Source organism: Lynx rufus, unplaced genomic scaffold, assembly GCF_022079265.1.
Source record: "Lynx rufus isolate CCGP_SWC_20201006 ecotype Redwood Valley unplaced genomic scaffold, mLynRuf1.p SCAF_18, whole genome shotgun sequence".
Taxonomy (NCBI): Eukaryota; Metazoa; Chordata; class Mammalia; order Carnivora; family Felidae; genus Lynx; species Lynx rufus.
Genome location: NW_025814832.1, coordinates 16,285,683 through 16,313,422, shown reverse-complemented (window position 1 = coordinate 16,313,422; position 27,740 = coordinate 16,285,683). Strand labels below are relative to the sequence as shown.

Genomic DNA, 27,740 nt, shown 5'->3' with positions numbered 1-27,740 from the left:
ATTTCATTCTTTTTGATCGCTGAGTAACATTCCATTGTGTATATAAATGACATCTTCTTTATCCATTTGTCAGTCAATGGACATTTGGACTCTTTGGATAGCACTGCTATAAACATTGGGGTGCATGTGTCCCTTCGAAACAGCACACCTGTATCCCTTGGATAAATACCTATTAGTGCAATTGCTGGGTCGTAGGGTAGTTCTATTTTTAATTTTTTGAGGAACCTCCACGCTGTTTTCCAGACTGACTGTACCAGTTTGCATTCCCACCAGTGGTACAAAAGGGTTCCCCTTTCTCTGCACCTTCACCAACATCTGTTGTTGCCTGAGTGGTTAATGTTAGCCATTCTGACAGGTGTGAGGCGGTATCTTATTATGGTTTTGATGCGTATTTCCCTTGTGATGAGTGATGTTGAGCATCTTTTCGTGTGTCTGTTAGCCATCTGGATGTCTTCTTTGGAAAATTGTCTATTCATGTCATTTGCCCATTTCTTCACTGGATTATTTGTTTTTTGGATGTTGAGTTTGAGAAGTTTTTTTTAGATGTTGGATACAAACCCTTTCTTGATATGTTGTTTGCAAATATCTTCTCCCATTCCGTCGGTTGCTTTTTAGTTTTGCTGATTGTTTCCTTTGCTGCGCAGAAGCTTTTTTATCTTGATGAGGTCCCAAGAGTTCATTTTTGCTTTTGTTTCCTTTGCCTCCAGAGATGTGTTGGGCAAAATGTTGCTGTGGCCGAGGTCAAAGAGGTTGTTGCGTGTTTCCTCCTCTAGGATTTTGATGGCTTCCTGTCTTACGTTTAGGTCTTTTATCCGTATTGAGTTTATTTTTGTGTATGGTGTACGAAAGTGGTCCAGGTTTATTCTTCTGCATGTCACTGTCCAGTAGTCCCAGCACCATTTGCTGAAGAGACTGTCTTTTTTCAATTGAATATTCTTTCTTGCTTTCAATTGGATTAGTTGGCTATACATTTGTGGGTCCATTTCTAGGTTGTCTGTTCTGTTCCACTGATTTATGTGTGGGTTCTTGTGCCAGTACCATACTGTCTTGATGATTAAACCTTTGTAATACAGCTTGAAGTCTGGGATTGTGATGCCTCCTGCTTTTTCTTTTTCAGAATTGCTTTGGCTATTTGGGGTCCTTTCTGGTTCCATACAAATTTTAGGATTGTTTGTTCTAGCTCTGTGAAGAATGCTCGTGTTATTTTGATAGGGACTGTTAAATTTACTTAAAAAATTTTTTTAATGTTTATTTATTTTTGAGAGAGAGAGAGAGAGAGAGACAGAGACAGCATGAGCGAGGGAGGGGCAGAGAGAGAGGGAGACACAGAATCCGAAGCGGGCTCCAGGCTCTGAGCTATCAGCACAGAGCCCGATGCGGGGCTCTAACTCACAAACCGTGAGATCATGACCTGAGCTGAAGCCGGACGCCTAACCGACTGAGCCACCCAGGTGCCCCGTTAAATTTATTTTTGAGAGAGAGAGGGCATGAGTGGGTGAGGGACAGAGAAAGGGGGAGAGAGAGAGGGAGAGAGAATCCCACGAAAATTCTGCACTGTCAGTGCGGAGCCTGAAGCAGCGCTAGAACTCACGGATTGTGAGATCATGACCTGAGCCAAGGTCAGATGCTTAACTGACTGAACCACCCCGGCACCCCTACAATTTATTTTTTAAACAGCCTTATTGATATAAAATTCTCACAGCATACAATTCACCTATTAAAGTGCACGATGATGTCACACCTATTAGCAGTCACTCTCCCACGCCTCCAACCCCCAGCCCCAGGCACCCACTGATCTCCCTTCTGTCTCTATAGATTTGCCCATGCAGACATTTCACATAAATGCTATCATACAATATATGGCTTCTTTCACTTAACACAATATTGTAACGTGATTAGTAGGTCATTCTTTTTATTACCAAATAATATTCCGGCATATGGATATACCACATTTTATTTATCCATTCATAGACACTTGGGTTGTTCCACGTTAGGGCTCTTATGACTAATACTATGAATATTCATATATAAGGTTTGCGTGGACATACGTGTTCATTTCTGTCGGATACATACCTCAGAGTGGAATTGTAGGGTCACATGATAACTCTATGTCCAACACGTTGAGACGCGGCCAAACAAGGAAAGATCCATACCTGATGAACATCGAATGGGCAGGAAGGATGCCCCAGGCCTACTGCTCTTAGCACTCCAGGATTTACTAAATGGATTGGATCCCATCAGGAGGCCACATTCCGCGTGTGGAATGAAGTCCTCGCCCGGACCCACGCCCTTGCTTCCCACCCACAACCCCCCAGTTCTGCCCAGCCCTGCTGTTCCTCAGAGCTCTCTTCGTCCTGGTCCTGGTTGTCAGGTAAGTAGAAACGATGAGACTGAAGTTGTGGCAACTGAGGTTCGTTACCTCCCCGTGTGAAGCGTGGGGCCACGTGTCTGGCTCTCCTGCACTCAACCATCTTGCCGCTCGCCCGAGTTCCCAGCCTGCAGCAGACACGGCTGGGCGTCCCGGGAGGGCTCCCTTGGCTGCCACGGGTCTTCCTAAGATGGAGCCACGTGTCTTAACATCTCGGCAGCCCTGACAGCTAGGACTGCCCAGGAGGAGCAAGCAGAGCATCGCAGCTCGTACAAAACCTCTGAGAACCGCGGCTATTGGCAGGGAAGAAACCATCTGTCTTCTACACGTTTTGGAATATCAAAGCAAGTGAGCAGGGGGCTGCTCAACTTTCTTGCCACGGTCGGAGGAAAAGAGCTGGTGCGAAGAACTCCATCTTCCACAGCTGCACAAAGCGGGCTCTTCTTGGCCCCACTCAGACCCCAGGCTCTTTCATCTACCACGGAGCCCTCTGCCTTTTGGGACCGGGGTCTCAGCGGTGACGTGTGGCCTAATCAGGAATCCCAACTGTCCACACAAAGATCTCAAAAGTCGCTCAGAAAAGGCCTAGTTCTCAAATCTCCTTACCAACTTGAGGTCTGACAGTGGGGAAGAGAAATGAAGTCAAGGATAAGCCCCTCCTGCCACCTGTGGTTAAAAATGACAGCAAAGAGGGGCGCCTGGGTGGCTCAGCTGGTTGAGCGTCCGACTTCGGCTCAGGTCACGATCTCGCGGTCTGTGAGTTCGAGCCCCGTGTCGGGCTCTGCGCTGCCAGCTCGGAGCCTGGAGCCCACTTCTGATTCTGTGTCTCCCTCTCTCTCTCTGCCCCTCCCCTGCTCATGCTCTCTCTCTCTCTCTCTCTGTCAAAAATAAATAAACATTAAAAAAAATTTTTTTTAATGACAGCAAAGATGCACCAACCTGGCAGAGACGGCCACCACCTCCCTTGTTTCCTGGCCGGCGCCTGTGACTGGCCCCACCCGCAGCCTCACCTGGACCATCCCAACACAGTCTCTGCCTAATGCAAGCTGACCAACCTTTCCAATTTTCCCAGGACTAAGAGGGTTCCTGGCATATAGGACTTCTGGTTTTCAGGGACAATTTCAGTTAAATAAGGACCAGTCACCCCAGATAGTGACGCATGGATTACATTTCTAAGAGTGACTGCCTGTTTTAAGGACTGAAGAGTGCAAAGGCTCCCTAGCGCCCTTTGGGTCATCTCAAGCCTCTGGCTTCAAGGATGAAGGCTGGGTAGGGGGTAAGCAAAGGGCAAAGCAAGCGAAGGCAGTGGACTGACATGCACAGCATTGAAATGTCGCTCCACACCTCCATGTAGCCCATATCCTCAGTCTCTGGACCACCTAAGTCCATGCTTCTCCCGCCATGTGACAGCCACTCCCACCGCCCAGCTCTGCCCAGCCATGCCATTCCCCAGAGCACTCTTCTTCCTGATCCTTGGTATCGAGTAAGTAGAGAAGGGAAGACTGAGGTTGGGGCAGGTGGGGCTGGTGGCCACCCCACAGCCCAGCCCCCCGATGGAAACTCAGATCTTGGGTAACTGAGGTGCCCAGCCCCAGTGGCAACTGCTTGCTTCTTGCTTCTTGTCTGCAATTGGTTTCAGATAGGCAAGCGACCCAGCTCTGGCCAACGAAATGGCGGAGAAAATTTGCGGAGGGTGGGGGGGGCGGGGGGGTGGATTTGGCAAAATGGTTTCCTCTCTTATAAGCAGGAGGCTTGCTTGTGAGGAGAACCCCACCTCTTCTTTCCTGCATTGGAAGCCATTGAGCAATGACACAATTCTGGGACTCCTGCAGCCATCATCACGTGACCGTGGGCTGGGAGTGGGTGGTGAGGAAGGAGGAAAAGAGGATACAGAGACACCAACTCAGACCTGTCATGGTCGAGTTACTACACCAATCATCTGCTTCAGATGTCTCGTTACAGGGGAAAAAATAGGCTCCTCAAAGAAGTCAGCATAACGGGCATCCCGTGGCCTGTAGCTGAAAGCTCCCGATAGAGAGGCAAGCTTGAAACCCGGCAGCAGAGAAAACCGTGAGAGGACGTTTAGACTTTCACCCTGTCTTCAGGCGGGATGCCTGTCTAACCTAACCTGGACGTATGTGCACCTGAGCTCTCCAACACAGGAAATTCACGAGCTTCCTGCCTCTTCCTCTATCTAGCACTTCTTCCTCATCATCACTGCAGGATGACTCATCTTGCAGCTGGAGGGCCTTGGGGCCACCCCCATGGGACCTTCCAGCAAAGGGGGCCAGCCTGTCACCGCAAGTCCCTTCCTTTGGTGTGGGATGGTGGTCAAGAGAGGGAGCCCTAGAGTCCTGTTCTATATCCTAGACTAGTTACTTAACCTTCCTACGCCTCAGCTTCTTCATCTGCCATAGGGATAATAGTGCCTAGATTGCAAGGTTATTGTGGATGAAATGTCAAGTGCATCTGACATGGTGTCATGGGTCCCCGAGACCACCTTCAAGTTCAGTGATTCACTAGAACTACTCGCAGAGTAAGAAAGCCCTTATACACATGATTACAGTTTATTACCACCACTGGATGCAATTAAAGACTGGCAGAGGTAAAAGGAGCACAGGGCAGAGTCCAGGAGAGACCAGGCATAAGCTTCCAGTTGTCTCCTCCCAGTGGGGCTGTAGGGACAACGCAATTGTCCAGCAGCAACGTGTGACAACACATATGAACTACTGTCAGCCACGGAAGTTCACCCCAGTCTTGGTGTCCAGGGTCTCTACTGGTGGTTTATCACCTGGCCCAGAGCACCTCCATGGCTGACCTTACTCAGTCTCTAGCCCCTCCAGAGGTCAAGCTGATACAGCCTGGCCCAGCGGCCCCGCCATGGATCATCTTGCTAGCGTGAACTATCTGACTCAGCCCAAGGCCCCAGATAAACAAAGACAGTCTTATCAGACAGCATATTGCAAGGACTTAGAGGTTATCTGCCAGGAGCCGGTCAGGGGCCAGACCTTTCTTTTAACATGAGAGAGTTCAGCATCCCGCACCTGCTGAGACACCCTTTACTGCACAGGCACACAAACAGCACCCAATGTGGTTTTTTTCTTATGTGGGACTGAAACCAGCTAGCTTCAGACTAGCATCTATCTTTGGTGGCTAGTACTGTCCCAGAGAACTTTCCATTCCAACCCTTCTCTTACTAGTTGGGGGGCACCCTTACTCCCCATTCCTCTTTCATTACAGAAGGACTATCACTCAAGTGGCGTTCCTGGGCTCTTCCCCTCCCTGACTCCCCTCCCCAAGAAAGGCGGGGACTTTCCAATTGGTGGCTTTGGACAGCTCCGCCCTCCCTCTCTCTCCAGCTGTCCCTCTGTGGAGAGGTCACACAGTGACACACACACAAGCAGCTGTCTGCCCCTGCCAGCACGTGTACTCGGAGGCAGCATCATGTTCAGGGGTGAGGTCCTAGCAAGCCCATGTGGCTCACAGACCCCAAACCACTTTCTCCATCAGCTTTATCAGTAAAAAAAAAAAGTGATAGAAGTGATTCTGTCTCCATTTGCCTGTGCTCCTGTGTCAATCCCTCAAGTTCCTGATGGAGGCAGAGAAAAGAGGGGTGACCTTTATTAGCTCCCACAAACCCCACACCTAGCGTTGAGAAGGTCATTACTAGGTCCCCCTCAAACATCTGCCACCCAGGTCCCCAGGCCCTTTATCATGCCCCCTCCTCGGGATTCCCTGCCTTGCACACTCCAGGCTGCCCAGGACCCTCTGAAAAGTGCTGGGCCAGAACTAAGCACAGAGCCTTCCAGGCGTGGACTTGGGGGTGCCATCACAGGACAGCATCTCCCCATCTCTTCTCAGAATTCACACGAACGCCGTCGTTTCTGAGCAGCCCGATTAACACACTGAACCTGCAGTAGACGCAAACCTTTTCCACATGAGTTAGCATCGGGGCCAGTTTTCTTGTACAAAACAGTGGATTTTTGTTTAAGTGGATTCTATGCCCAGGGTGGGGCTTGGACTCACGACCCAGAGATCAAGAGCCCCATGCTCTACTGACTGAGCCAGCCAGGCGACCCAGCAGTGGATTTTTTAAGCTCTTCTTATATTTGGCCAATCAAGTCCTTCTTCTCAGATACATTTGTACACACCCCCAAACAGCCATCCCCCAGAAGATCTAAAGGCATAGGAGTCGCCCCCCCACACACAAAACAGAGCTCACCTCACCAAGTTCAGTATGCCCATTTCATCTACTCAAGAAGCAAGTCCTTAGCACATAAAGTTCCTCATATACTACAAATTGGTTAAAATGAGCACAGCCTTGGGGCACCTGGGTGGCTCAAACAATTAAGCGTCCGACTTCAGCTCGGGTCATGATCTCACGGTTCGAGAGTTTGAGCCCCGCATCGGGCTCTGTGCTGACAGCTCGGAGCCCGGCGCCTGCTTTGGATTCTGTGTCTCCCTTTTCTCTCTGCCCCTCCCCCACTCATGCTCTGTCTCTCTCTGTCTTAAAAAAATAACTATTAAAAACATTAAAAAAAAAAAAAATGAACACAGCCTCTGAAGTTAGATGTCCCCAGGCTCAGATCTCAGCTCTACCACTAATCAGCTGTGTGACCTTGGCCTACTTCTCCTCTGTGAGCTTCGGTTTCCTCAGAATCCCAAAGTGAAGGTCATAGTTAGTACTTGCCTTCAAAGGGCCCAGCCTGGTGCCTGGAATACATCATATTCTTGATAACTGTAAGCTAGTGGCAGTAGCTTTTACATTATTTACATTATTATTTACTTTATTACATTACATTATTTGTAGTATTTACATTATTATTACTTCAGCTAAACCTTCCAAGGGAGAAACGGCCTGAAGCTAAAATAGGGGTACAGCCCTTCAGGGTGGACGGTGACGGATGGGCCATCCAGCAGTGGGGGTTGCAGATGCGCAAATCTTGTTGGGAGAGATTTTATGACACAGGAGGACAGACAGGGCCTCAAGCCAGGAGGACAGTGGCCTGGCTGTGCTCAGGTGCTGACTCTGGCCTCCAGGCACCTGGCTTCCGCTGCGTAGGGGAGAATCCCCATTGCATGGCAGCATTTGAGGGGGGAGGGAGGGACGGGACCAGAGAGAACCTATGTGACTCACTGAAACAAAGTCTCATTGGAAATGAAAGGCACGGTGACAGCTAAGGGACCCCCACGTCACCTCTGTGACAATCTGGATCCTCCAGAACAGGTTCATGAAGAGCCTGATGTGGTTCCAAAGGGGAGCAGGATGATGACTGCCACGGACGACAGGAGGTGAACTGTAGTCCTGCCCCTTGCTAGCATGGAGACCTGGGGTGAAGGACTCCCCTTCCTGAGCTGCGCCTCCCCCTGTGCACAGTGGGGAAGTGACACTTGCTTCCAAAGGTGCCTGTAGAAGTAGGTGGGGTGGGGTGCGCACACCGCCTGATACGCGCCTGGGCGCCGTTAACAATTCTTGCTCCGTGGGTCAAACGTGAAAGCCAGCGGCACTGCTTTATAACCCACTTCGTGGGGGTGGAGTCTTAGCACGTCTATGTGCATCTGCGCACTAAGCCCTTAGGACCCCGCCCATTTGAGCCCAATAAGCTCTGTCGATCTGATTGGCCAGACGGCAGACGAAGCACAGAGGAGGGACAGGTGGGCACAGGCAGCAAAGAAAAGCGAGTTATGGAAGTCTAACAAGGAAAGCGGGCAGAAGAGCCCACTGGACGAGGATAAGAACTACAAAAATAATCGGAGGCCAATCCGTGCACGGGAGAACGATCCACCCCTCTCGGTAGACCATGCAGCAAGTAACGACCAGGAGAGCCTTGAGTCATTAAAAGAAAGGTAAATCTGTTCAACACATCAGTTTAAGAAGATTTAAAAAAAAAAAAATCATGTTATACATTTGAGCAATATTACCATGACAAACAGGAAAACAGTTAACGGTGCAAGTTACAGGTGTCTGAAAGACTGAGGATTGGGTGCCTCCTGTGATGCTGGGCGAACGGGAGCTTCACCTAAAGAACATACTGGGGTCTTTTCGCCTCTCAGCAAGGTGTTATTGAGGTGGAAGGAAAGCAGTGGGAATGGGGAAAGGGTAGCAAATGGAGAGGGACTTAGGTTGGCCCCTCCATTAAAAAAAAAAGAAAGAAAGAAAAATCTTCCACTTGGCCGCTCGGCCCCAAGGAGGCCTCAGTTTGCCTGGATCTTCCTGGGACTGGCCAGCGCGTCGCGGTTGGAGCCCAGCAGCATGCGCTCCAGCCGCCTGCAGTGCTCCCGGAGCTGCTTCTCGCGGGGCAGCAGGAAGGTGAGGACCTTATTCCGCACGACGCCGCGGTCCTCCTCCTCCCTGAGCCGCTGCTTCACGCGGGCCGCCTGCTCCTCCTGCTGCGCCAGCGCCCCGTTCAGCTCGCAGAAGGCGACCTCCAGGTCACAGATGGCCTGCAGCGCCTCCTTCTTGAAGTCCGCCAGCTCCTGCTGCACCCCGGCCACCTTCTGCTGCAGGATCTCCAGGTCCGCTGGCGGCGGGAAGCAGGAAGGCCACGACTGAGGGAGGGAAAAGTCTCCGGACTGGAGGCCGCTCTCCACCATCTTCTTCCCTTGTAAAGTGTTCACCTTCACGAGGATGGACCCAGCCCGATAGGGTGGTTCCATGGTCTCTCTTCCCGTGGGGACAAAGAGAGGGAGCTAAGAGACCCGTCTGGTCAGGGAACTTGGGGGGCTAGAGACACAATCATTTGGAGTGGAGAAACCCCATGCATTGTGACATCGGGGCCCCTCCAGCCAACCAGGAGGAGAGCCACAATCCATTCATTTGCATATTGTAGCTTCCTTGGTTGGTTATCCAGGGCTTTGTCTGCTCATCTACCCAAATTGTCTTCCTGTTACATGGATTTTCATCAAGTCTTCAATCACCCTTCCAAAACCTGAGCTCGATCTCTCCGTGTACCTGAGGGACAAACCAAGGCCCAGAGCAGGGCAGTAAACAGGCCAGAGCAAGGCAGGCCAGGCCAGGCCCCGGGGGCTGCCAGGTATGGGTTCTCTCCCTCCCACACATCGGTCTCTGGACTTCAGTACCTCGCAGGGAAACCGGCTTCTCTGACATCGCCAAGGTTCTCAGATCTGCACAGCCCTGCCTTTAAACCTCTCCTGAGGCACTCACTACCTTCACCCTCTTTTTCTGACCTAGCACCTTGTCCTTCCAGGTCTCAATGGCACAGTAAATTCCAGAAAGATGTTGTAAGAAATATGCCCACTTCTACCTCTAAAATGCTATAAATAAATAAATAAATAAATAAAAAGAAAGAAAGAAAGAAAAAGTAATTTCTGATCCCAAATCCATACTGCTATAACGATGCCAGAATTCTAGATAATCTTGAAAGTTGTGAGGCATGTACTTAAGAGGTTTTGATGTGTGGTCCACGGCAGTGCTGATTCAGTTATGTGCAGGGTGAAATCGGGTCACTCATTCATTTATTTGACAAGTGCTTATTGAGTGCTTACCAGGGAACAAGTGTGAGAAGAGTCCGGGGGCCCCACTCCCTGCGCTGCCGGATCATGCCTGAAACGTTGACACAGATGAGAAAACTCATACAGAAGGGTGAATCTCACACGTCTTACCTGAATCCTATAAGAAGGGAAAATGCTCCTAACTAGCGTGTGCCAGTTTGGTCAAGAACAGACTCCATCCTGTGTATCTTGATGTCTTTCCCAGACTTCTCTCCTGGCCTCCAAGTCAGAACATGTCTCCAACAGCGTGCCTCAGATCCAATCTGTCCAAAGCTTGATGTTGCCATCAAGTTAATGACACCACCGTGGGGTAGCACCCACACAAGAAACCAGGGATCAGACTAGACCCTTCCGCATCCAAGTGGCTCTGGGTCCTCTTGACGTTATCATCTCTGAGCACCCTAGAACCCGCCAGACCTCTGGCGGGCCACCACCTATAAGCTGTGTCTCTTTGGCAGATGACCTCACTTCCCTGAACCTCATTTTTCTTATCTACAAAGTAGGGATACACTTCAGTAGTGTGCAGCTCCCTGGGCAGAGGGGTAGTGGAGGGGAGGCTCTGATTTACAACTGTTGCCAATGGTGTGACTACTCCCACGATGGCTGCTTTCCAGCTACCAACACGATCTCTCTGGGTAGAGGTGCACACCGTCAGCTCTCATGAGCACCACAGGACCCATGTTGGGGGTGGCTGCCATCCCCAAGACGTAGGTGCCAGAGAGGGCATTTTGCAGGGAGGTTTATGGCTACACTAGGGTAGAATTTTGGACCTCAAGATAGGGCAGCAGCTACAATTATTGAGACAGAATATTTGGTGAAAAGAGCACCGTATTGTTAGCAGTCAGGAGATCAGTGTCTGAAACTGCTGGGTGACCACAGGGCAATCACCTGCCTCCCTTCTCTGAGCCTGTTCCCTCTGGGATAGTGTAAGTGCTCCTCTGCAGTCTCTGGTTCTCAGAGGCACACAGCCCTTTCCTTTAAGCCAGTCCTGAGGCATTTACCACCTTCTCCCTTTTTTTTTGTGACCTAGGACTTTGTCCTTCCAGCCTCCAATGGCACCCTGAATTCCCTGAGGACCGGGAGCGTGCATTTCTCATCCTACACACCCTCAAATGTCCCGCCTGGTGCCCTGCACATAATGGCACTCAGAAAACTAGATGAAATGGGATTTATGTTCAGAGGTGGCCTTGGAATCCCACGACTCCCCTAGCTTTCCCTCTGACATGGCGGCACCTACTGGCCTGCGCAGGAACAGCATGCTTTTATTCCCCTACCTAAAATCCAGCTGGGGGCTGGGGAGATAAAAACAGGCTGCTTGCTCTCTTGTGGTGTATTCATTAGGCATGTGTGCACAGGTCGGGCACATAGTAGGTTCTCAATGAAAATTTTTGTAATCAGAAAAAAGGAACAACGTGTGTCTTCTTGTTTTTGTTATTTTTTTAGTGGTTTGGTTGTTTTTTTTTTTTCCTGTTTGTGCCTCTCTCTCTCTCTCTCTCTCTGATTTTGATTCTCTGCCTCTTTATCTTTGTCTCCCACAGGGAATGGTGGAAGCCCTAACCAGAACTAAGAACGAAAAGTAGCAAAAGTTAAGAAGAAATGGCAATTTCTCGATTTCCCTGGTGCTTTATAATGAGCTTTCAGTTCATTGCTTCTCAGCACCGACCAGGGAGGACTGCTTCACATGAGCCTCAGCAGAGGTTGAGGACAAATGAAGACCCCAGGCTTGGTGGCCTCCTGAACCTTCGGAGCATCCTCAGCAGGGACGAGTCGATGTGCACACGCTCTGAATGTTCTCCTCCCCGAAGGTCTATCGTCCAGGCCTGTGCCTTCCTCACGAGTTTCCTTCCAGTCAGATGAAAGGAAGAAGGCAAATCTACCTGCTCCCTTCAAGATGTCAAGGGCAAGGGCTTCTAGCATCTCCTGGAAGGCATTTCTTGACCACTGTCAGGAGGGTTTCCCTGCCCCTGGTCTGTTGCAGTTCATAGGCTCCCAAGTCTCAGAATAATGGAGGACAGGCAGGTGGGGTATCAGCCCCACAGAGACCCATCCCCTGAGAATAAGACAACCCAAATGCGTAGGGGCTCAGGAGTGGGCGTGTTTCAAGAGGTCCAGGGTTGGGCACCACTGGGTCAGAGCACATTCCTGCTGGGCCCTGCCCGCCTCTTGAGAGTGGAAATCTTATGGACCATCAGCCTTCCCCAGCCTCCGCCGTGTGTCCTCACCTCATGCCTCTGCCTCTGCGTGTGAAATAAACTCGCTTCTCTCTTTTTTTCATGTTTATTTATTTCTTTTGAGAATGAGCGTGCATGCACATAAGCAGAGAAGAGACAGGGAGAGAGAGAATCCAGAGCAGGGTCTTCACTGTTAGCGCAGAGCCCGATGTGGGGCTCGAATTCACAAACTGTGAGGTTGTGACCTGAGCCACAGTCGAGAGTTGGCCGTTCAGCCGACCGAACCACCCAGATGCCCCTAAGCCTGGATCCTTTTGAAGACTGGGAAAAGGGACACGACACAGGTGCACTCCTTCATGTACGCCCTTCAAAGTGAGGGAACCCTCTGACGCTCCTCACATCCCCATTAGTCATCAGCTAGGGTCACATTCACAGCCCTGTTTCTAACCCAAGCATTGGCTGGGGGTGGAGTGCTTGCAGATGGCTCAGACTAATCACGGGTCCCCTGCTGGGTGGGGGCTGAGCCTGGCCTCCCTGAAGCACGGGTGTCCCAATACCAGGACTACATTGGGGTTCTGTTCCCCAGTGGGATGGGGAAGATAGGTGACCGACTGTGGCTTCCACAGAGAATGCTTATATTTGAAGAGAAAACAGTGAGGGGCACCTGGGTGGCTCAGTCGGTTAAGACTCCGACTTCAACTCAGGTCATGATCTCACGGTTTGTGAGTTCAAGCTCTGCGTCAGGCTCTGTGCTGATGGCTCAGAGCTTGGGGCCTGCTTTGGTTTCTGTGTCCCTCTCCCTCTCTCTCTGCCCCTTCCCTGCTCGCTCTCTTTCTCTCTCGCTCTCTCTCAAAAATAAACATTAAAAAAAATGTATAGAAAAAAGTTTTTTACATACAACTTCTGAAGAGAAAACAGAGAAAGGACCACGCATAATTCCCCCAAATGAACTACTCATGTCAGCTTTCAGGCAAAATGGAGAAACAGTCTTCTAGGAGTTCCTGAAAACTGGTCTATCTGTCCCCACCCCAAGAAAAAAAAATATGAAAAAAAGAAAACAGATTTTGAGCAATCTCTCACAAATACCAAAGAGCATGTGGTTGGACATTTCTATAGCAGAGAGAACAGCGGTTGGTCCTATCTAGAATATTCTTTTCCCAGAATCCCCTGGGCCTATGCCTCCCTTGGTGGCTGCTGGCCTGGGTGAGGATGTGGGCTACACAGCCAGTGTCTCCCCAGATGCGCTCCTACCGAGAATAATAATCTTAACACAGTGGATCATAAAATCCCATAGAGGCTCTTCCCTGTGGCCATCCACCTGGCCAGCCTTCCACTCATCCAGCCACCTGGGCGCGTATTCGGGGACATTCGCTGAGTACCTGTCCTACGTACACTAAGCCAACAAATAAGATAGAGAAGACCCCTGTTCTCAAGCCACTGGCATTTCAATGGAAGGAGACAGACGATAAAGTGAAGCAATCAATAAATAAGGTGATTTGGGCTGGTGCTAAGTGCTCCGAAGGAAGTAAAACGGGCCAAAGTGACAGAAGGCCTGGGGCGGGGGCGCTCAGGGAGGGCTTTTGTGAGGGAGGGCTCGTGGGGTGAGACAGGACGGGGAGAATGCCTGCCAGGGATGGTCAAAATGGAAGCACGGGTGGAAAGCCGTTGAGGCAGGAACGGGCTGGAGGAACTTAAAAGGCCCAGGTGAGTGGGCGCAATGAGGAGGAGAAAGGAAGGCCCCCACTGTGGGGACATATAGGGTGGTATCCCCAGTGTATCCCCATGCAGCGTGAGGGCTATCGAGGGTGGACTGTGTGCGCCTTCCAACCCGGGAGCTGGTATTCCAGTCTGAGGAATGGGGACAAAGCTGGGATGGGGGCAGGGACCAGGATCAAGAACCAAACTCAGGGCTGTTCGCCATGATTAATTAACCTGGAGCCAGAGCCCCAAGGCGCAGTGTGCTAAAAATACCTGCTTCCCTCTGAGACGTGGCAGCTGCCACCCAGCAACTGTTACCCATCGCCATTTGTCATAATTTGACACTGATAAGGAGTGTCCACGGGGCTGTGTGTCTGCAAGAGCGGACTCACCCACAGCCCACCAGCCAGCTGGCCCTCAGAGACTGCCCATGGCATTTCCTACCTGAACTCTTCTCCCATCCCTGAGCCCCGCCTCGGCCACCCCTGCAGGCGCCTACCACCTGCCCACCGCCTGCCGAGCTCCCTTCCCCTCCTGGAACCCAAGCGGACCCGCCTCCAGGGGTGGGAGCCAAAAGCACTCTCTAGAGCAGCAGCGTATGGTGGGATGCCATGTTTCACACCAGTGCCGCCCTGCAACTCGGATCGGAGCCATCTATCAGAGGTCCTGCCAGCCCAGGGCGGCACTTTAATTAAAATATGTAAAACATCTTGGTGGGAGTGGATCTAAAGACGCAGGAGTGGTCCTTGGACAGGAGAAATGCAGGCGCCCCCCAGCACCCTGGCGGAGCTGGCCCTTCTCCAGCCCCAGAGGCCTCGGCCTGCGCCAAGAGGGCTCCCAAAGCATGCTGGGGCGTGGTAACGTCTGCCTCGCACCATCCACCGCTCCACCGGGCACAGAACTCAGCTGGGGCAGAGCATCCTCGAGAAAGAGAGTCCCGCAGAGTCGGCAGGCCAGCACGGTGGCCCTGAGAGCGTGCCAGGAAGGGCCTGATATCACCCCAGTTGAAATATCCTATCCCGCCCTCAACATGAATTTCCTTAAACGACCCTTCATGAAGCCAGTACCTGGACATTTATATAAACTATTTAGCAAAGCCATTTCTATTTCCTAGACTAATAAGCTCCTTGGGTTTACTCTTCACTCAGATGGCCTTCTATGTCGACAGGAGTCATGGGCTGTGCGATTTAGGCATGAGCAAGCTCTTTTGCATAAAGATCAAATCGGAAAAAAATAGGCCAAAATTTTTCATTCCAATCTTTTCTTAAAATTAGCAAACACCATTGTGTTAAGCATCCTTCCTTTCCCCCATCACTGAAGGCATTTGCAATTATTACTGAAACGTCAGAACCTGCACAAATATTGCAATACGTTTCCTGTGCAATGACACAGATCGTGGGGAATGTTGAGGGCTTGGGGGAGGCAAATTGGACCCTGACCCCAGACAGGGAGACTAGCAAGCAAAAAAGGGCCCTCTGGGAGCTCCTGTTCTGGGGAAGCAAGGGGCAGGGATGGGGCCTGGAGGGGAGTCTGTGGGGAGGGTCAACAGATGCCCAGGAGGGGTGATGGAGGTACGGTGTTGTGTCAGCAGATTCTCCTTCCCACCTGCAGCCCTCCTGAGGAGAGCAGGGCGGGAGGGGCCCAGGGGCTCTAAAATAACCCTGCACGAAGCCGAGCTGAGGCTCCCTGCAGCCCACACCCCTCTAGCCAGGCCTGACGTCCTCAATGAGGGGCTACGGTCACTGCCTGCATGCTGGGATGCCAAGCTGAATTATATGAGCTTAAAAACCAAATCCCCTCCTTCCTGGGTTACTTAACTGTCTGCCTGGCGAGGCCAGGGGATTACTGGTGACAGACACCAGGACTGCCTGGCTGCTCCAGACAGAGAAGCTTTGATCACCTGGAAAACTCCAGACACCAGGACTCCTAATGATGAGTAATGATCTCAAACCATCGGAAAGTTACCCAGCATACCATGCGGGGGGGTGAGGGGGGGCCACACCGATTCCCATGGAAGCCTGGGCCACAGAGACAGGGTGCAGTCATTCTGTGTCCTGGGGAAGAGTTGGACCCCACTCCCACCCCACCCAGGGTCCTGCCAGCTCACAGATGAGGCAGGGGTATTTCTGGCTCTGGGCACTTGGCTGCCACAAGGGTTGGTTCGGGCCAGAGTTTGTCTTTAGGTCAAGAGTGCAGCCTCCTTGTGGCACCTGGGCGGCTCGCCTGGTTGAGCACCCGACTCTTGATTTTGGCTCAGGTCATGATCTCACGGTTGTGGGATGAAGCCCCACGTCAGGCTTCGAGCTGAACATGGAACCTGTTTGGGATTCTTTCTCTCTCTCTCCCTCTGGCCCTCCTCTCTCCTGCTTGCATCCTCAATCTCTCTCTCTCTAAACAAAACAAAAAAAAAAAACAGGGCAGCCTCCTCATTCATTCATTCATTCATTCACATATTCAGCACACTTTACAGGCTTGGTGACAAAGGGCCTGACAGAGGGACTTCAGGGCTCAAGACCACCCAGAGCAGGGGACTCTAAGTTAGACTGCTCCTTCTCCTAGGGACAAGGAACCGGCTGAGGATGGAGTTTGAAGATCCCAGGCCCCTCTAGGGTTCAGGTTCAGTTTGATCCTGTGAGAGCCCCCAGCCCCAAGTTTTACCCACATTCCTGCAACTGGGACTTCCTCCAGTTCTGAGGTTGGCAGGGAATAGGTCAACCATGAGTCCTCTGTTTTGACTTAGAAACTTAAGCCCAGTGATTCTCAAACTTTGGCATACATTATAGTCTTTGGGGGAAAGCGCTAAAAGCCATTTTTTGGGTCTGGATTTTACCCTTAAGAAATTCTAATTCAGGAGGTCTTGGGAGACTAGAATTAAGATGACCAACCCATTTGATTTGCCCTGAGCCAGGGCGGGGGGGGGGGGGGGGCGTTCCTGGGTTGTGAGACTTTCCATTTTAAAACCAGGATGGAGGGCACCTGGGTGGCTCAGTCAGTTGAGCATCCAACTTCGGCTCAGGTCACGATCTCGAGGTTTGTGGGTTCGAGCCCTGTGTTGGGCTCTGTGCTGATGGTGCATAGCCTAGAGCCTGCTTCGGATTCTGTGTCTCCCCCTCTCTCTGTTGCTCCTCCACTCTTGCTCTGTCTCTGTCTCTGTCTCTCTCTCTCAATAAAATAAAATAAAATAAAATAAAAATTCAAAAAAAACATTCAAAAACACTCAAAAAGCTTAAAAAATAAATTAAAATAATAATAATAATAAAACCAGGATGGTCCCAGTAAATCTGAGACAAATCATGCTAGCTGGGGCAGACCCTGTTAGTCTCTGCCCAATAACATTCCTTTGTTCCTTGGGCCACAGAATTTTATTTATTTTTAATTTAATTTCTTAATTTAATTTAATTTAATTATCGAGAGAGAGACAGAGAGTGCACAAGAGCGGGGGAGGGGCAGAGGGAGGAGGGACAGAGGATCTGAAGCAGGCTCTGCACTGACAGCAGAAGGCCTGCTGCAGGGCTCAAACCCACAAACTGTGAGATCATGACCTGAGCTGAAGTCGGACGCTTAACCGACTGAGCCACCCAGATGCCCCCACAGAATTTTATTTTGATAGGCAGTCATATACTCGGGGAAGGTGAGCCATCACTCAGCCCCAGGTGGTGAACCAGGACTCATTCAATAATTCCATCCCCCTTTGCTACTGCTTCTGGTCCACTTCATACCAATGAGTTGTAAAGAGAAGACTTATGGAAAAGTATGACATCTGATGTAAAAGAGTGAGACGCGGAGAGTGGCGGGGGGGGGTCCTGCCCCTTTTTCTTCCTTGGATGAAGTTGTATGAGAACACGATGGTTGGAACTGTGGCAGCTATTTTGCAGTCAGGAGACAACAAACCTAAGGATGAGCAAGTAGATAAGAGAGACCCCCTATTTCTTATGACATAAAACACCAAACCTGAAATTGTCTACCTCCAATCTAGTTGATATGTGATTAAATGTCTTGCTCAAACAACGGTCATCTGGCATTGTGTTCATTGCAGCCAAACACATCATGACTGTTACAGAGGGCCTCGAAATGAATGTTTTTAACAAGAGCCCCCAAATCATTCTGATGCTCTCCATCAATCTAGTTAATCCAGTGGTTCTCAAAGCGTGGTCTTTCTATCAGCACCTGGGAGCTTGCTGGCAATGCAAATTCTCAGGCCCAACCCAGACATTCAGAATCAGACACTCTGGGAGGTGGGGCCCAGAAGTCTGTGTTTTTAACAAGGCCTCCAGAAGATTCTGACAATTGCTAGTTTAAAAATCATTGAGCTAATCAATACCTGAGACTCTACAACTAATACTAGACCCCCCCCAAAACTTCTGGCCAAGGCTTTTAAACTTAACCCAGGTCCCACCTGCTTCCTTATTTGTAAAATAAAGCGATGTGTCTTCTCAAGAGCCTTCTGTGGTTTTTCCCCTCCCTCCCTAGTCCCTTCTCCAAAATCTTGCACCAGTTGAATGGTTTGGTTCAGATTTACTGACCTATGTTATTAGCCATGTGGTGGTAGGAGCGGGAGGGAGGTCTTTGTGGTCAGAGCCGGCCAGGGCGGGAGTGAACGCAGCAGGCCCAGCTTCCTGAGGGAGAGTGGACGTCAGTGTCCCTGACCCCGCGATCCCAGCTGAGCGTGTCCACCCATCATGAACGCCCACTCATCAGTCGTGACATTGCACAGCGGTGGCCCAGGAGGCGAGGAGGAAGGGTGGCCCAGCAGTTCTACAGTCTCCTCCTTCCCCAGGGAGGCCTGCTTCAGCCGGCCTTTTATATACCAGGGCGTCCCCCACTTCTCCACATCATGAGTTACTCAAACCCCAGCGAGAGCCCAACAGGAAACTGATCAATAGACTTCACATTGTGAGGGGAATCCATTCTCAGTGAAAAAAGAAATGAGAAAATCCCTAATTGCACTTCCTCGTTACAATGCTTTTTTCTCAGCATTTCACGTGTGCTCCTGAATTTTGTTATTCTTCTTCGTGACCGAGTACCCTGTCGAATGATTCTCCTGTAAGCATTACGTCATTAATGACAATTTACTAAGAATCAAAAAAATCATAATCCCTACCACTAATCTGGTGCTTGCCGTGGGCCAGGCCCAGGGCCCTCTCAGGCACTATCCCTTGAGGTCGAACAGCCACCGGCCCAGCAATGTTACCCAAGGCTCATCTTCGTCCCGGTTGGGTTAAGTGTGAGTCCTACAGCAGTAGCTTCCTTTTGTCCAGCTTCTGCTCATATTTACCAAATAAGGCTGAAATGCCATAAAATATGTAAACACTTGCACCGCTTCCACGGGAGGGGCCGGGCTGGCCACGCTGCCGACACTGACCTGTGTCATCAGCCATCAGCCCCCCTGGGATGGCGAGAACGGCAGTCATCAGCTGAGGTTCCAAAAACCAAAACCAGGGGGGCCTGGGTGGCTCCGTCGGTTAAGTGTCTGACTCCTGATCTCGGCTCCGGTCACGATGTCACGGCTCATGGGATAGAGCCCCCTGTCAGACTCTGTGTTGACAGTGTGGAGCCTGCTTGGGATTCTCTCTCTCCCTCTGTCTCTGCCCCTCCCCTGCTCGCTCTCTCACTCTCTCTCTCCCAGTAAATAAACTTAAAAAGAAATTAAAAAATAAAAATAAGAACCATATCCAGCACGTGGAAGGCATCCAGTGGTCCTGAAATGTGTGGTCAGAAAGTGAGGGATGTGCCAAGTCTCGCCTGGCTGGTCTCTGGTCATGGGTCCTGGTGTCTCTGGCTCCCACCCCCATTGTTCTTGTGTTGGGCTCCCCCAGCCCCCAGCCAACCCCCGTTTTCAGGCTACCAACAACTAAGGACACTTCCCGGGAAGAGTGGGGCTCTATTGGTGTTCGGGTCCCGTTCACACCCACAAGCAGACATGCATCCATCTCACAGTGGCCACTGGCCTGACCCGTCCTCAGCTGGTCTCACGATTAACAGTCTTTGACCAACTGGCTGTAATTGGTCATTATTACAACCGAGACCTGGATGCCCAATGGCCCGTCTCAGTAGGACAATGACATGGCTGCTACTAAGGACGTGACAGTCGGCATAAGCGGGAAAGCCAGAAAAGGCCGATGACCTCCCTGAAAGGAGCATTTCAGGCTATCTCAGGGCCCTCCTGCTAAGGGGAGACAATTTAGAATGTGAGCCTGCAGAGCTAAGCAAAGAAGACTCTCAAACGCCAGATCTGAGCCTGTCTTTGCAGCCAAGCCCTCCGTGTCAAGCAGGCTGTCTCCTCCCACACCCTGTGTCAACTGACAGGAAGTAGAACCCCCCCCCTCCTACAGCGCCCCCTTTCCGTCTGCTTGCTATCCCGGGGCATCTCAGCTGCTCCCCTCCCCACCAGCTACAGAAACACTTCTTTGCCAAAAGCCTGGTAGCTCTAAGCCACCCACTGCCCATCCAGGGAACAGAGTAGAAAACCCTGAAGAAGCCTTCCAGGCCTGGCTTTTAAAGCCCCCTTGATGTGATTCATGGCACGCGGGTTGGGGCGGGGTCAGAATGATCTCACAGGTTGGGGAAGACAGCTCAGCAGAGGTTGGCCAAGCCTTTAGAGGGAGTTGCTTCTGAGACACAGTGTTCTGGGCACAATTTAAAAGGCTGCTCCCTCGGAGAGGTGCTAACTACAAAACCCCGCTAGGCTAGAGTGCTTGCTGGAGCCCAGGAATGGGCTGAGAGGGCCCCCCACACACCCTCAGAGTAACAAAGCCTTCAGGAATCAATCACCTTCTGCAGGACTCACATCCTGTCTGAACAGCAGCCTTTTCTCCCTCTGTTCTTGCCGGGGAAGGTCAGAGTTCACATCAAATATCATTAATCATCTTCCCGGGGGCTGGGGGCTCATTGGACAGTCCTATTAATCAGAGGCCTATCACACCCACAGCCTGGCTGGGTCGCCATTGTCCTGTTCCTCACCTATCATAGGAAGATTAGATTATCAGTGACAACTGAGACACCCTTTGAGTCACAGGGAAGCCAGAGAATGAGGTTGCTTTTATTTTTTTATTTATCCTCCTGATTGGAGGATGAGCTGTTTCTTGTCTTGTCACACTGCCTCCTTTTCTTCAAAGAATCAGCTTTAAGAATCCAATTTGTCAAACTGGACAATCATTGGCAAACCCATAAAGAAGAAAAAAAAAACCCTCAGCGACTTTATCAAAAAAGGTAAAATAAAGCAGAAGGTTTTAAATGGGGCCTGAAAGGATTAGAAAGTAAGTTGCATTTGACAACAATTAATCTCTGAAAAGCAGGGGCTTTGTGAAAAAACAAACGGGCAGATGTGTCCAGAAGGGATTGTGGAGATCCGCCCTGGAGTCTATCCACTGCCTCTTCCAGAGCGGGGTCAAGGTGAGACCTGGTGCTGAAAAAAGAACGAGAAAGAACGTCCTGCATGTTTTCTCCTGACTTTATGCCTACCGGCTACAACAGCAGCAATGAGACAATATGCAACACTCAGGACACGGCAACACAGAGCACACAGCCCCCCATCTCTCCCAGTGCAGTGACAGTCTCAGTCCCCCGGTAACCTCCGAGCCCACCCTAGTGGCCGCTGTATGGGGTCATGCAGGAAGGGGGCACTTTCCAGCTCTTTCGAAGCGCTGAGATCAGGTGAGCACGTGTAACACCTAAATCGGTTAGATGGGAATCGCCTCGGTGACATGGAACCCAGGGTCTACAAAGCGGGACGCCTGGAGGGGCCAACCGCAAGATGAACAGGGAGGTGGGCTTCGTGTGAATCCAAGGTTAACCCGGGGCACCCAGGCCTGCCCAGAGGGTGTGAGGCCTGGTCCTATACTCACGGTCATGCTGTGGGAAGGGGAGTTCAATTCCATCAGATCTTCCAGGTTTTCATGAGATTTGGGAGACCCAGGTTTTGATGGGAACACTCCCTATTTTAAGTGTTGGCGATTTACCGAAACAAAAAGAAAATCACTGTGCATACTAAGCAAAACCTGTCGGGGGGTACACTTTGGCCCCCACACCTGGGATTTGTGAAACTGATCTAATCTACCTGCCTTGGTACAAATAAGGACTGTGGGGCCCAGAGAGGCTGGAAGCTGAGGAAGTAACACAGCTGGTCAGAAGCAGAGCCCGTTCGAGATCCTGGTTCTTCAGACTCCCAGACCAGTGCTCTCTGCTCCAGACCTGAGTACGTGAACATGTAAGGGACCAGTTCGTGGGTACAGTCATCTAAGTGCAATAAAAGTGATAGAATTAAGAGGAGAGCCTAGATCCCACAACTTTGCCTTAAAATAAGAGAAGGGACTGAGTTAGACAAGTTTCAAGCGACTGTTGTACCTTTTATATCGCCTTCTTTTAATTTTTCTACCTGACAGGGGGCACCTGGGTAGCTCAGTTGGTTAAGGGTCTGACTTCAGCTCAGATCATGATCTCCCTGTTCATGGGTTTGAGTCCGGCTTCGGACTTTGTGCTGACAGCTCAGAACCTGGAGCTGCTTCAGATTCTGTGTCTCCCTCTTTGCCCCTCCCCCACTTGCACTTTGTCTCTCTCTCTCTCTCTCTCTCTCTCTCTCTCTCTCAGATGTAAATAAACATTAAAACTTTTTTTTTTTTTTTTACCTGACAAATTAGCTTTGAGTGATTCTCTGTGTGGGTGCTGTAGAGGTCTGGGGCAGGAGGCCAGGGAAAGCTACAAGCACCGTGTGGGGATATTAGCCCCTTGACCGCAGCACAAAGCTGGAGCTCGGGAGCCAAACTGCCCAGTTCAAATCCTGGTTCTGCCGCTCACTAGCTGTGTGACCTCTGGCAAGTAACTCAATTTCTCTGGTCCTCAGTTTCATCGTTTTATTTATTTACTTTTTAAAGTTCCTTTTTTGTTTGTTTAAAGTAAACTCTACCCCCAACATGGGGCTTGAACTCACAACCCTGAGATCAAGAATCACAAGCTCTACTGACTGAGCCAGCCAGGTACCCCTCCGTTTCCTCATTTTAAAAATGGGAATGGGGGCTCCTGGGTGACTCAATCAGTTAAGCACCCAACTCTTGATTTCAGCTCAGGTCATGATCTCATGGTTTTGTGGGTTCGAGCCCCATGTAAGGCTCTGCTTGGGATTCTTCCTCTCTCTCTCTCTCTCTCTCTCTCTCTCTCTGATCCTCCCCCCCCTCCCCCGCCACAGCTCTATTTGTCTCTCTCAAAATAAATACATAAACTTAAAAATAAATAATATCGTAACTAAATAAATAAATTTAAAAATAAATAATATCAAAACAAATAAATGATGATAATATCTGCCTCAGGAGATTGTTGTGAAGGTTAAAAGTGGCACAGAACAGAGCCTGCCACATGAGAAGTGCTCACTAAATCGTTATTGTTGTTATAACATGTAATCACAATTTATTTCACCCTCAATATCAGTGGTGCCTGATATTGAGACACAACATCATAGGATGTTGCATCTGGAAGGAAACTTAGAAACCATTCTAGTGCGACTGTCTAATCTTAGAAAACAACAGTGGCACACAGATGGAAAAGAGTTTATTTTCTGCAATGGGCTCATTCGAAAACCTATGCATTCCTACAGACACGGTTCATTTTTTGACCATGTCCATTGGCCTGTGCCAACCATTTTGTTTTTCTACTGTGACCTCATTGGAAATAAGAAAGTCTCTACTATAAATGGGTTTAAAGCAAAGCCATGCAAGCCTTCAGGCTCCCAAATATTTCATCAACGTCAGCCCAGTCGACACCGCATGATGTCTCCACTCCAGTGCTCGTTACGGAAAGATTTGTGAGACAACTCGGGGTCGCATTTGTCCACTGCAAGTATGTGACCAGCTTCATTTTTAAAAAAGATTGTTCTCCAGGGCGGTTTGTGATCATTAGGGGGAGGCTGAGCCTCAAAGTAATTTTGGTGTTCAGGGAGAGACGCTGTAGTTTTGTGGTCTTGTGTCCTAGTCGGTCCATCGTTTGTGACAACTGACCACATGCACATGTTAATGGTCAACAACACTTAACAGGTATCTGTCTGTCTTTATTAGGTGATTACATAAAGATTTCTGGTGGGGGTGGGGGGTCTGGTATGGAGTCGACACTGGATAGATCAGATCTTGGCTTCTCACTTGGCGTAAGGCCGTGAGCTAGTTTCTTAAACTCTGTGAGTCTCCAGTCACTCGTGTGTGAAACGAAGGAAATAAAACCTACTTCGTAGGACTTTGTGAGACTCCAACAGAAAATGTATGCACTCGGGAGCTGTGAGCTCCCTTCCATCACCCTGCATTCCCTTGAGAGCTAGAAACCTCGGCTCACAGGAAGACAAGGCGGGTGTTATCCGTGGACAGGCGTTCACTTGTGTGACTCGTGACTCTCGTTCGGAGACCCTTGTTAAGTGCTGGGATGAGTCAGCCCGGAGCCAAATTCAGGTTAATGTCAAAGGAGAGGAGGGAACAATGGACACATTCATGCTTTATGCTTCTGTTTAGGCTTCTGATCTAAAAGCCATTTGTTGACTGGTTTAAATAAGAGTTTACACCCTCCTCAGAGCTGATCTGGAATCTGAAGCTCGAGACCTGGTTGAGTTTCGGGTTGGGCAGGCTATTTCTGATGCGTTGACCTTTCTACAACCTTCCACCGGCCGGGAGCAATCTGCAGAGCTGAAGGAGCATGAGGAGCCTCGTAAGCACCCGGCCTAGGGGGAGGTGCTGGCCCTTAGGGCATTCCAGAGGGGATGTCACCTGCAGCCGGGTGCTTCCTGCTCTGGGGAAGGGCCCCCACGAGCGACTGTCTACCCAAGGAGTACGAAGATGAATGATTCCACTGCCACGTAGGAACCGAGATAGGATGGGCCTCGAGTCTGCAGCCAGAACGAGAGATAATCAGGACAGCCAGCGTGTGTCTAACATTTACTATGAGCTAAGCGCAACGCTTAACGCATCACATCAGCGTCTTCTTCAATCCCACAGCAGTCTCAGAAGGTAGTAACGATGACCATCATGGCTGAGAACATCGAGAAGTTAAGCCTCTTGCCCAAGGCTCCCCCGAGGCGAGCCCCAGATGTGAAAGCATGGCACCCAACCCTCACCTGTGGCTACACGGCTTCCCTAGATACATGGGATACCTTCAGTGCCCTGACAGGTGCGTCAGGAGCCATGCCTGCACTGGGTCCCATCTTAGGGCAAAACCTACCTTCTTCCTGGCACAGACACCCCTCTAAGCAGAGGCCTCCGCACATTGGGATGTTAGAGGTCACCTGCGCCTCGGTCTGAACCCTGCACTGCCCACAGGTATACCCACCCTGAAGCGCAGGCGTAATTCCCAGTGCCCTGCCCTGCCCCATCGGAGGAAGGGGTGGTGGCCTCTCTTCCTATCCCGCCACCACAGGCCTGCCCAGATCTGCCCCCTGCTGGGCTGTTAGAGCCAAGAAGAGCCAAGTTCACTTCCCATTTGCTTCTGTGCCGTGTCCTTTCCTTCTCCTGCCCTTCCGTGTCCTTGCAAAGGCTCTTCCCTTACATGCTGCTCAGGTTTGGGGCCAAGAAGAAAGGAAAAGAGGACCAGCTGTGGCCTAAAATAAATATATTAGTGACCAGGAGAGAAACTCCGGGCTCATGGAACCAAGTGAAGAATCTGTAAGTGTTCAGCCTCCTGAAACTGTGGCGCTTCCCCCATCACCGCCCCCCACATGCTTAATACAAGCTGACAGCCCGCATTGTTCTGCCAAGACAAGGTAGCCGTCTCCCAGTGATAGGGTGAGGGGGGCAGAGGGACAAAGGCACAGGAGCTGAGGAGGGGTGGAGGCAGGGGGTGAAAAATAAAGAGAGAGGGCCGGTGGGGGGTGCCTCTTCATCGGGGGGCCTGGCAGGAGACCCTGGGAACGGCAGCCCACTGACAGTGGAGACCAGGAGCTCCAGATGGCTTTTTGTCTCGATGCAATAAAAAATGTAATCTGACAGGCCCCGGGATGGGGCTCAGGAAACAAAAGTCTGCGGGGCGGGGGAGCAGGAGTGGGATTGGGCAGCGTTAAAGGTAGCGAGTCTGAGAAAGACAAAAAGAAGCCACTGTCTCTTGGAGCAATTATAGGCTTTGCAGATGACATTTAATTCCAGAGGTGCACGCCGGGGACAAAGCCAGTTGTTTTCTGGTCCTTGGCAAGGGGAGACGGATGGGAAATGCACCGGACATTTGGCCCCTGAAGAAAGGTGATAACTTTGCCAATTAACCACGGTGTGGGCTCTTTGTATCCACACCACCCCCCTAAGTCATTAGGGGATGATATAAAGATACAGGGCTTCCTGGTGCAATTTAATTGCTCATAGACGGGAAAGTGATGAGCTCTGTCATACTGTGCAGACGTCCTGTAGGAGACCAGATGCCGTATTAATGTGTCTTCTCAGAGGGGGACACACCCCCACCTGCTTCACCCGGAACATGCAGGCGCCCAGGGAAACAGTGGCACCTCTGTGGCCTCTGAAGGAGCTGTCGATTTTTATTAAGTAATCTCTGCCTTTCAAATCACGGCATGTTTTCTTTCCAAAAGTCTTGGTTGCTGTGTGGACCCAGCACACCGCAGGCTCCCGATAAATATTAAACAATGGACGTAGGTGATGTCTCCAGATTTCATTGTAGAGGACAACTTCTCCAGGGAGCAGCTCCCATTGTAGGACCGTGGCATGGTCACCATGGCTGCATAACAGGAAATTTAAGGTGTGACATTTTAAGGATTCTGAGGCAGGAAAACGGGGCAGGAGGGTTAGTGGCTATTAGCAAGAACCCGTGGGTGAGATGAAATGATAAAGTTGGAAGGTGCACAGTTCTAGTGAAGATACAAGGAAACAGATACGCCCACATGGACGGAGGAGGAGTAAAGCCTTTTTCAAAAACAGTGTGTCCACACCCTGTGACCCGGCAAGCCCACAAATCCACCCTACGGCTGTATGATGGATGCTGGCAAGGCAGCAGGCACAGGGTGTTCACGGCAACCCGGTCACAATCCTAAAAAAAGAGGAACGATCTTAAATATATCCATCATTAGGGACACCGGTGGTATATCCACACAATGGACTACTCTGCACTTATTAAAACAATAACGAGGGCAATCTACACCTACTAATGTGGAAAGACTTTGAAGACATATCATTAAGAGGAAAGATAATAACTGGTCCAAAAACAATACAGACAGCATGATAGCATGTATGTTTAAAAAAAAAAAAAACCCTAAATACCTCTATATGGGTGCGCGAGCAAATATATGTACATAAATGCACGACAGTGGTTACCTTTGGAGGGTTTAGGCAAAAAGAACAGTGGGGGAAAGGTTGTGAAGGACCTCTTTAATGTTTTATGTTTGTTTATTTTAAGTTTACTTATTTTTGACAGAGACGGAGTGTGAGCATGAGCTAGGGAGGTGCAGAGAGAGAGAAGGAGACACAGAATCCAAAGCAGGCTCCAGGCTCTGAGCTGTCAGCACAGAGCCCGATGCGGGGCTCGAACCCACGAACCGTGAGATCATAACCTGAACCAAAGTCAGACACTTAACTGACCAAGCCACCCAGGCGCTCCATTAACGTTTTATGTTTAATTTTATAATGCAAATACCTGTGCATCACACAATTAAAAATTTTAAATATACATTTGACAAATGTCAATGTTTTTAAAAGGCTTTTTTAATGTTTTTTATTTATTTTGAGAGAGAGAGAGCAAGCTAGCATGAGTGGGGGAGGGGCAGAGAGAGGGAGAGAGAATCCCAAGCGGGCTCCATGTTGTCAGTGCAGAGGAAACTGACCCCAGAAAAGGCAATTGCTCTTCTAGAGAGGCACAGCAAGTGGGTAGCCCAGGAAGAAGATGATTCTGAGTCTCTAGACCAGGGCTGTGCAAGAGAAGTACAATGAGAACCACATATGTAATTTAAAATCACTTAAAAAGGGGCGCCTGGGTGGCTCAGTCAGTTATGTCTGACTTCGGCTCAGGTCATAATCTCATGGATCGTTGGTTCA

At 50.2% G+C, this 27,740-nt stretch overlaps 1 protein-coding gene across 1 annotated transcript; it reads right to left on the bottom strand.

Annotated features, from left to right (window-relative positions):
• Positions 1–8,563: 8,563 nt before the first annotated feature.
• Positions 8,564–9,025, bottom strand: CCDC182 (coiled-coil domain containing 182). The gene has a single exon (XM_047080504.1). It carries the CDS (start codon positions 9,023–9,025, stop codon positions 8,564–8,566), a length of 462 nt encoding a protein of 153 aa, XP_046936460.1.
• Positions 9,026–27,740: the final 18,715 nt, after the last annotated feature.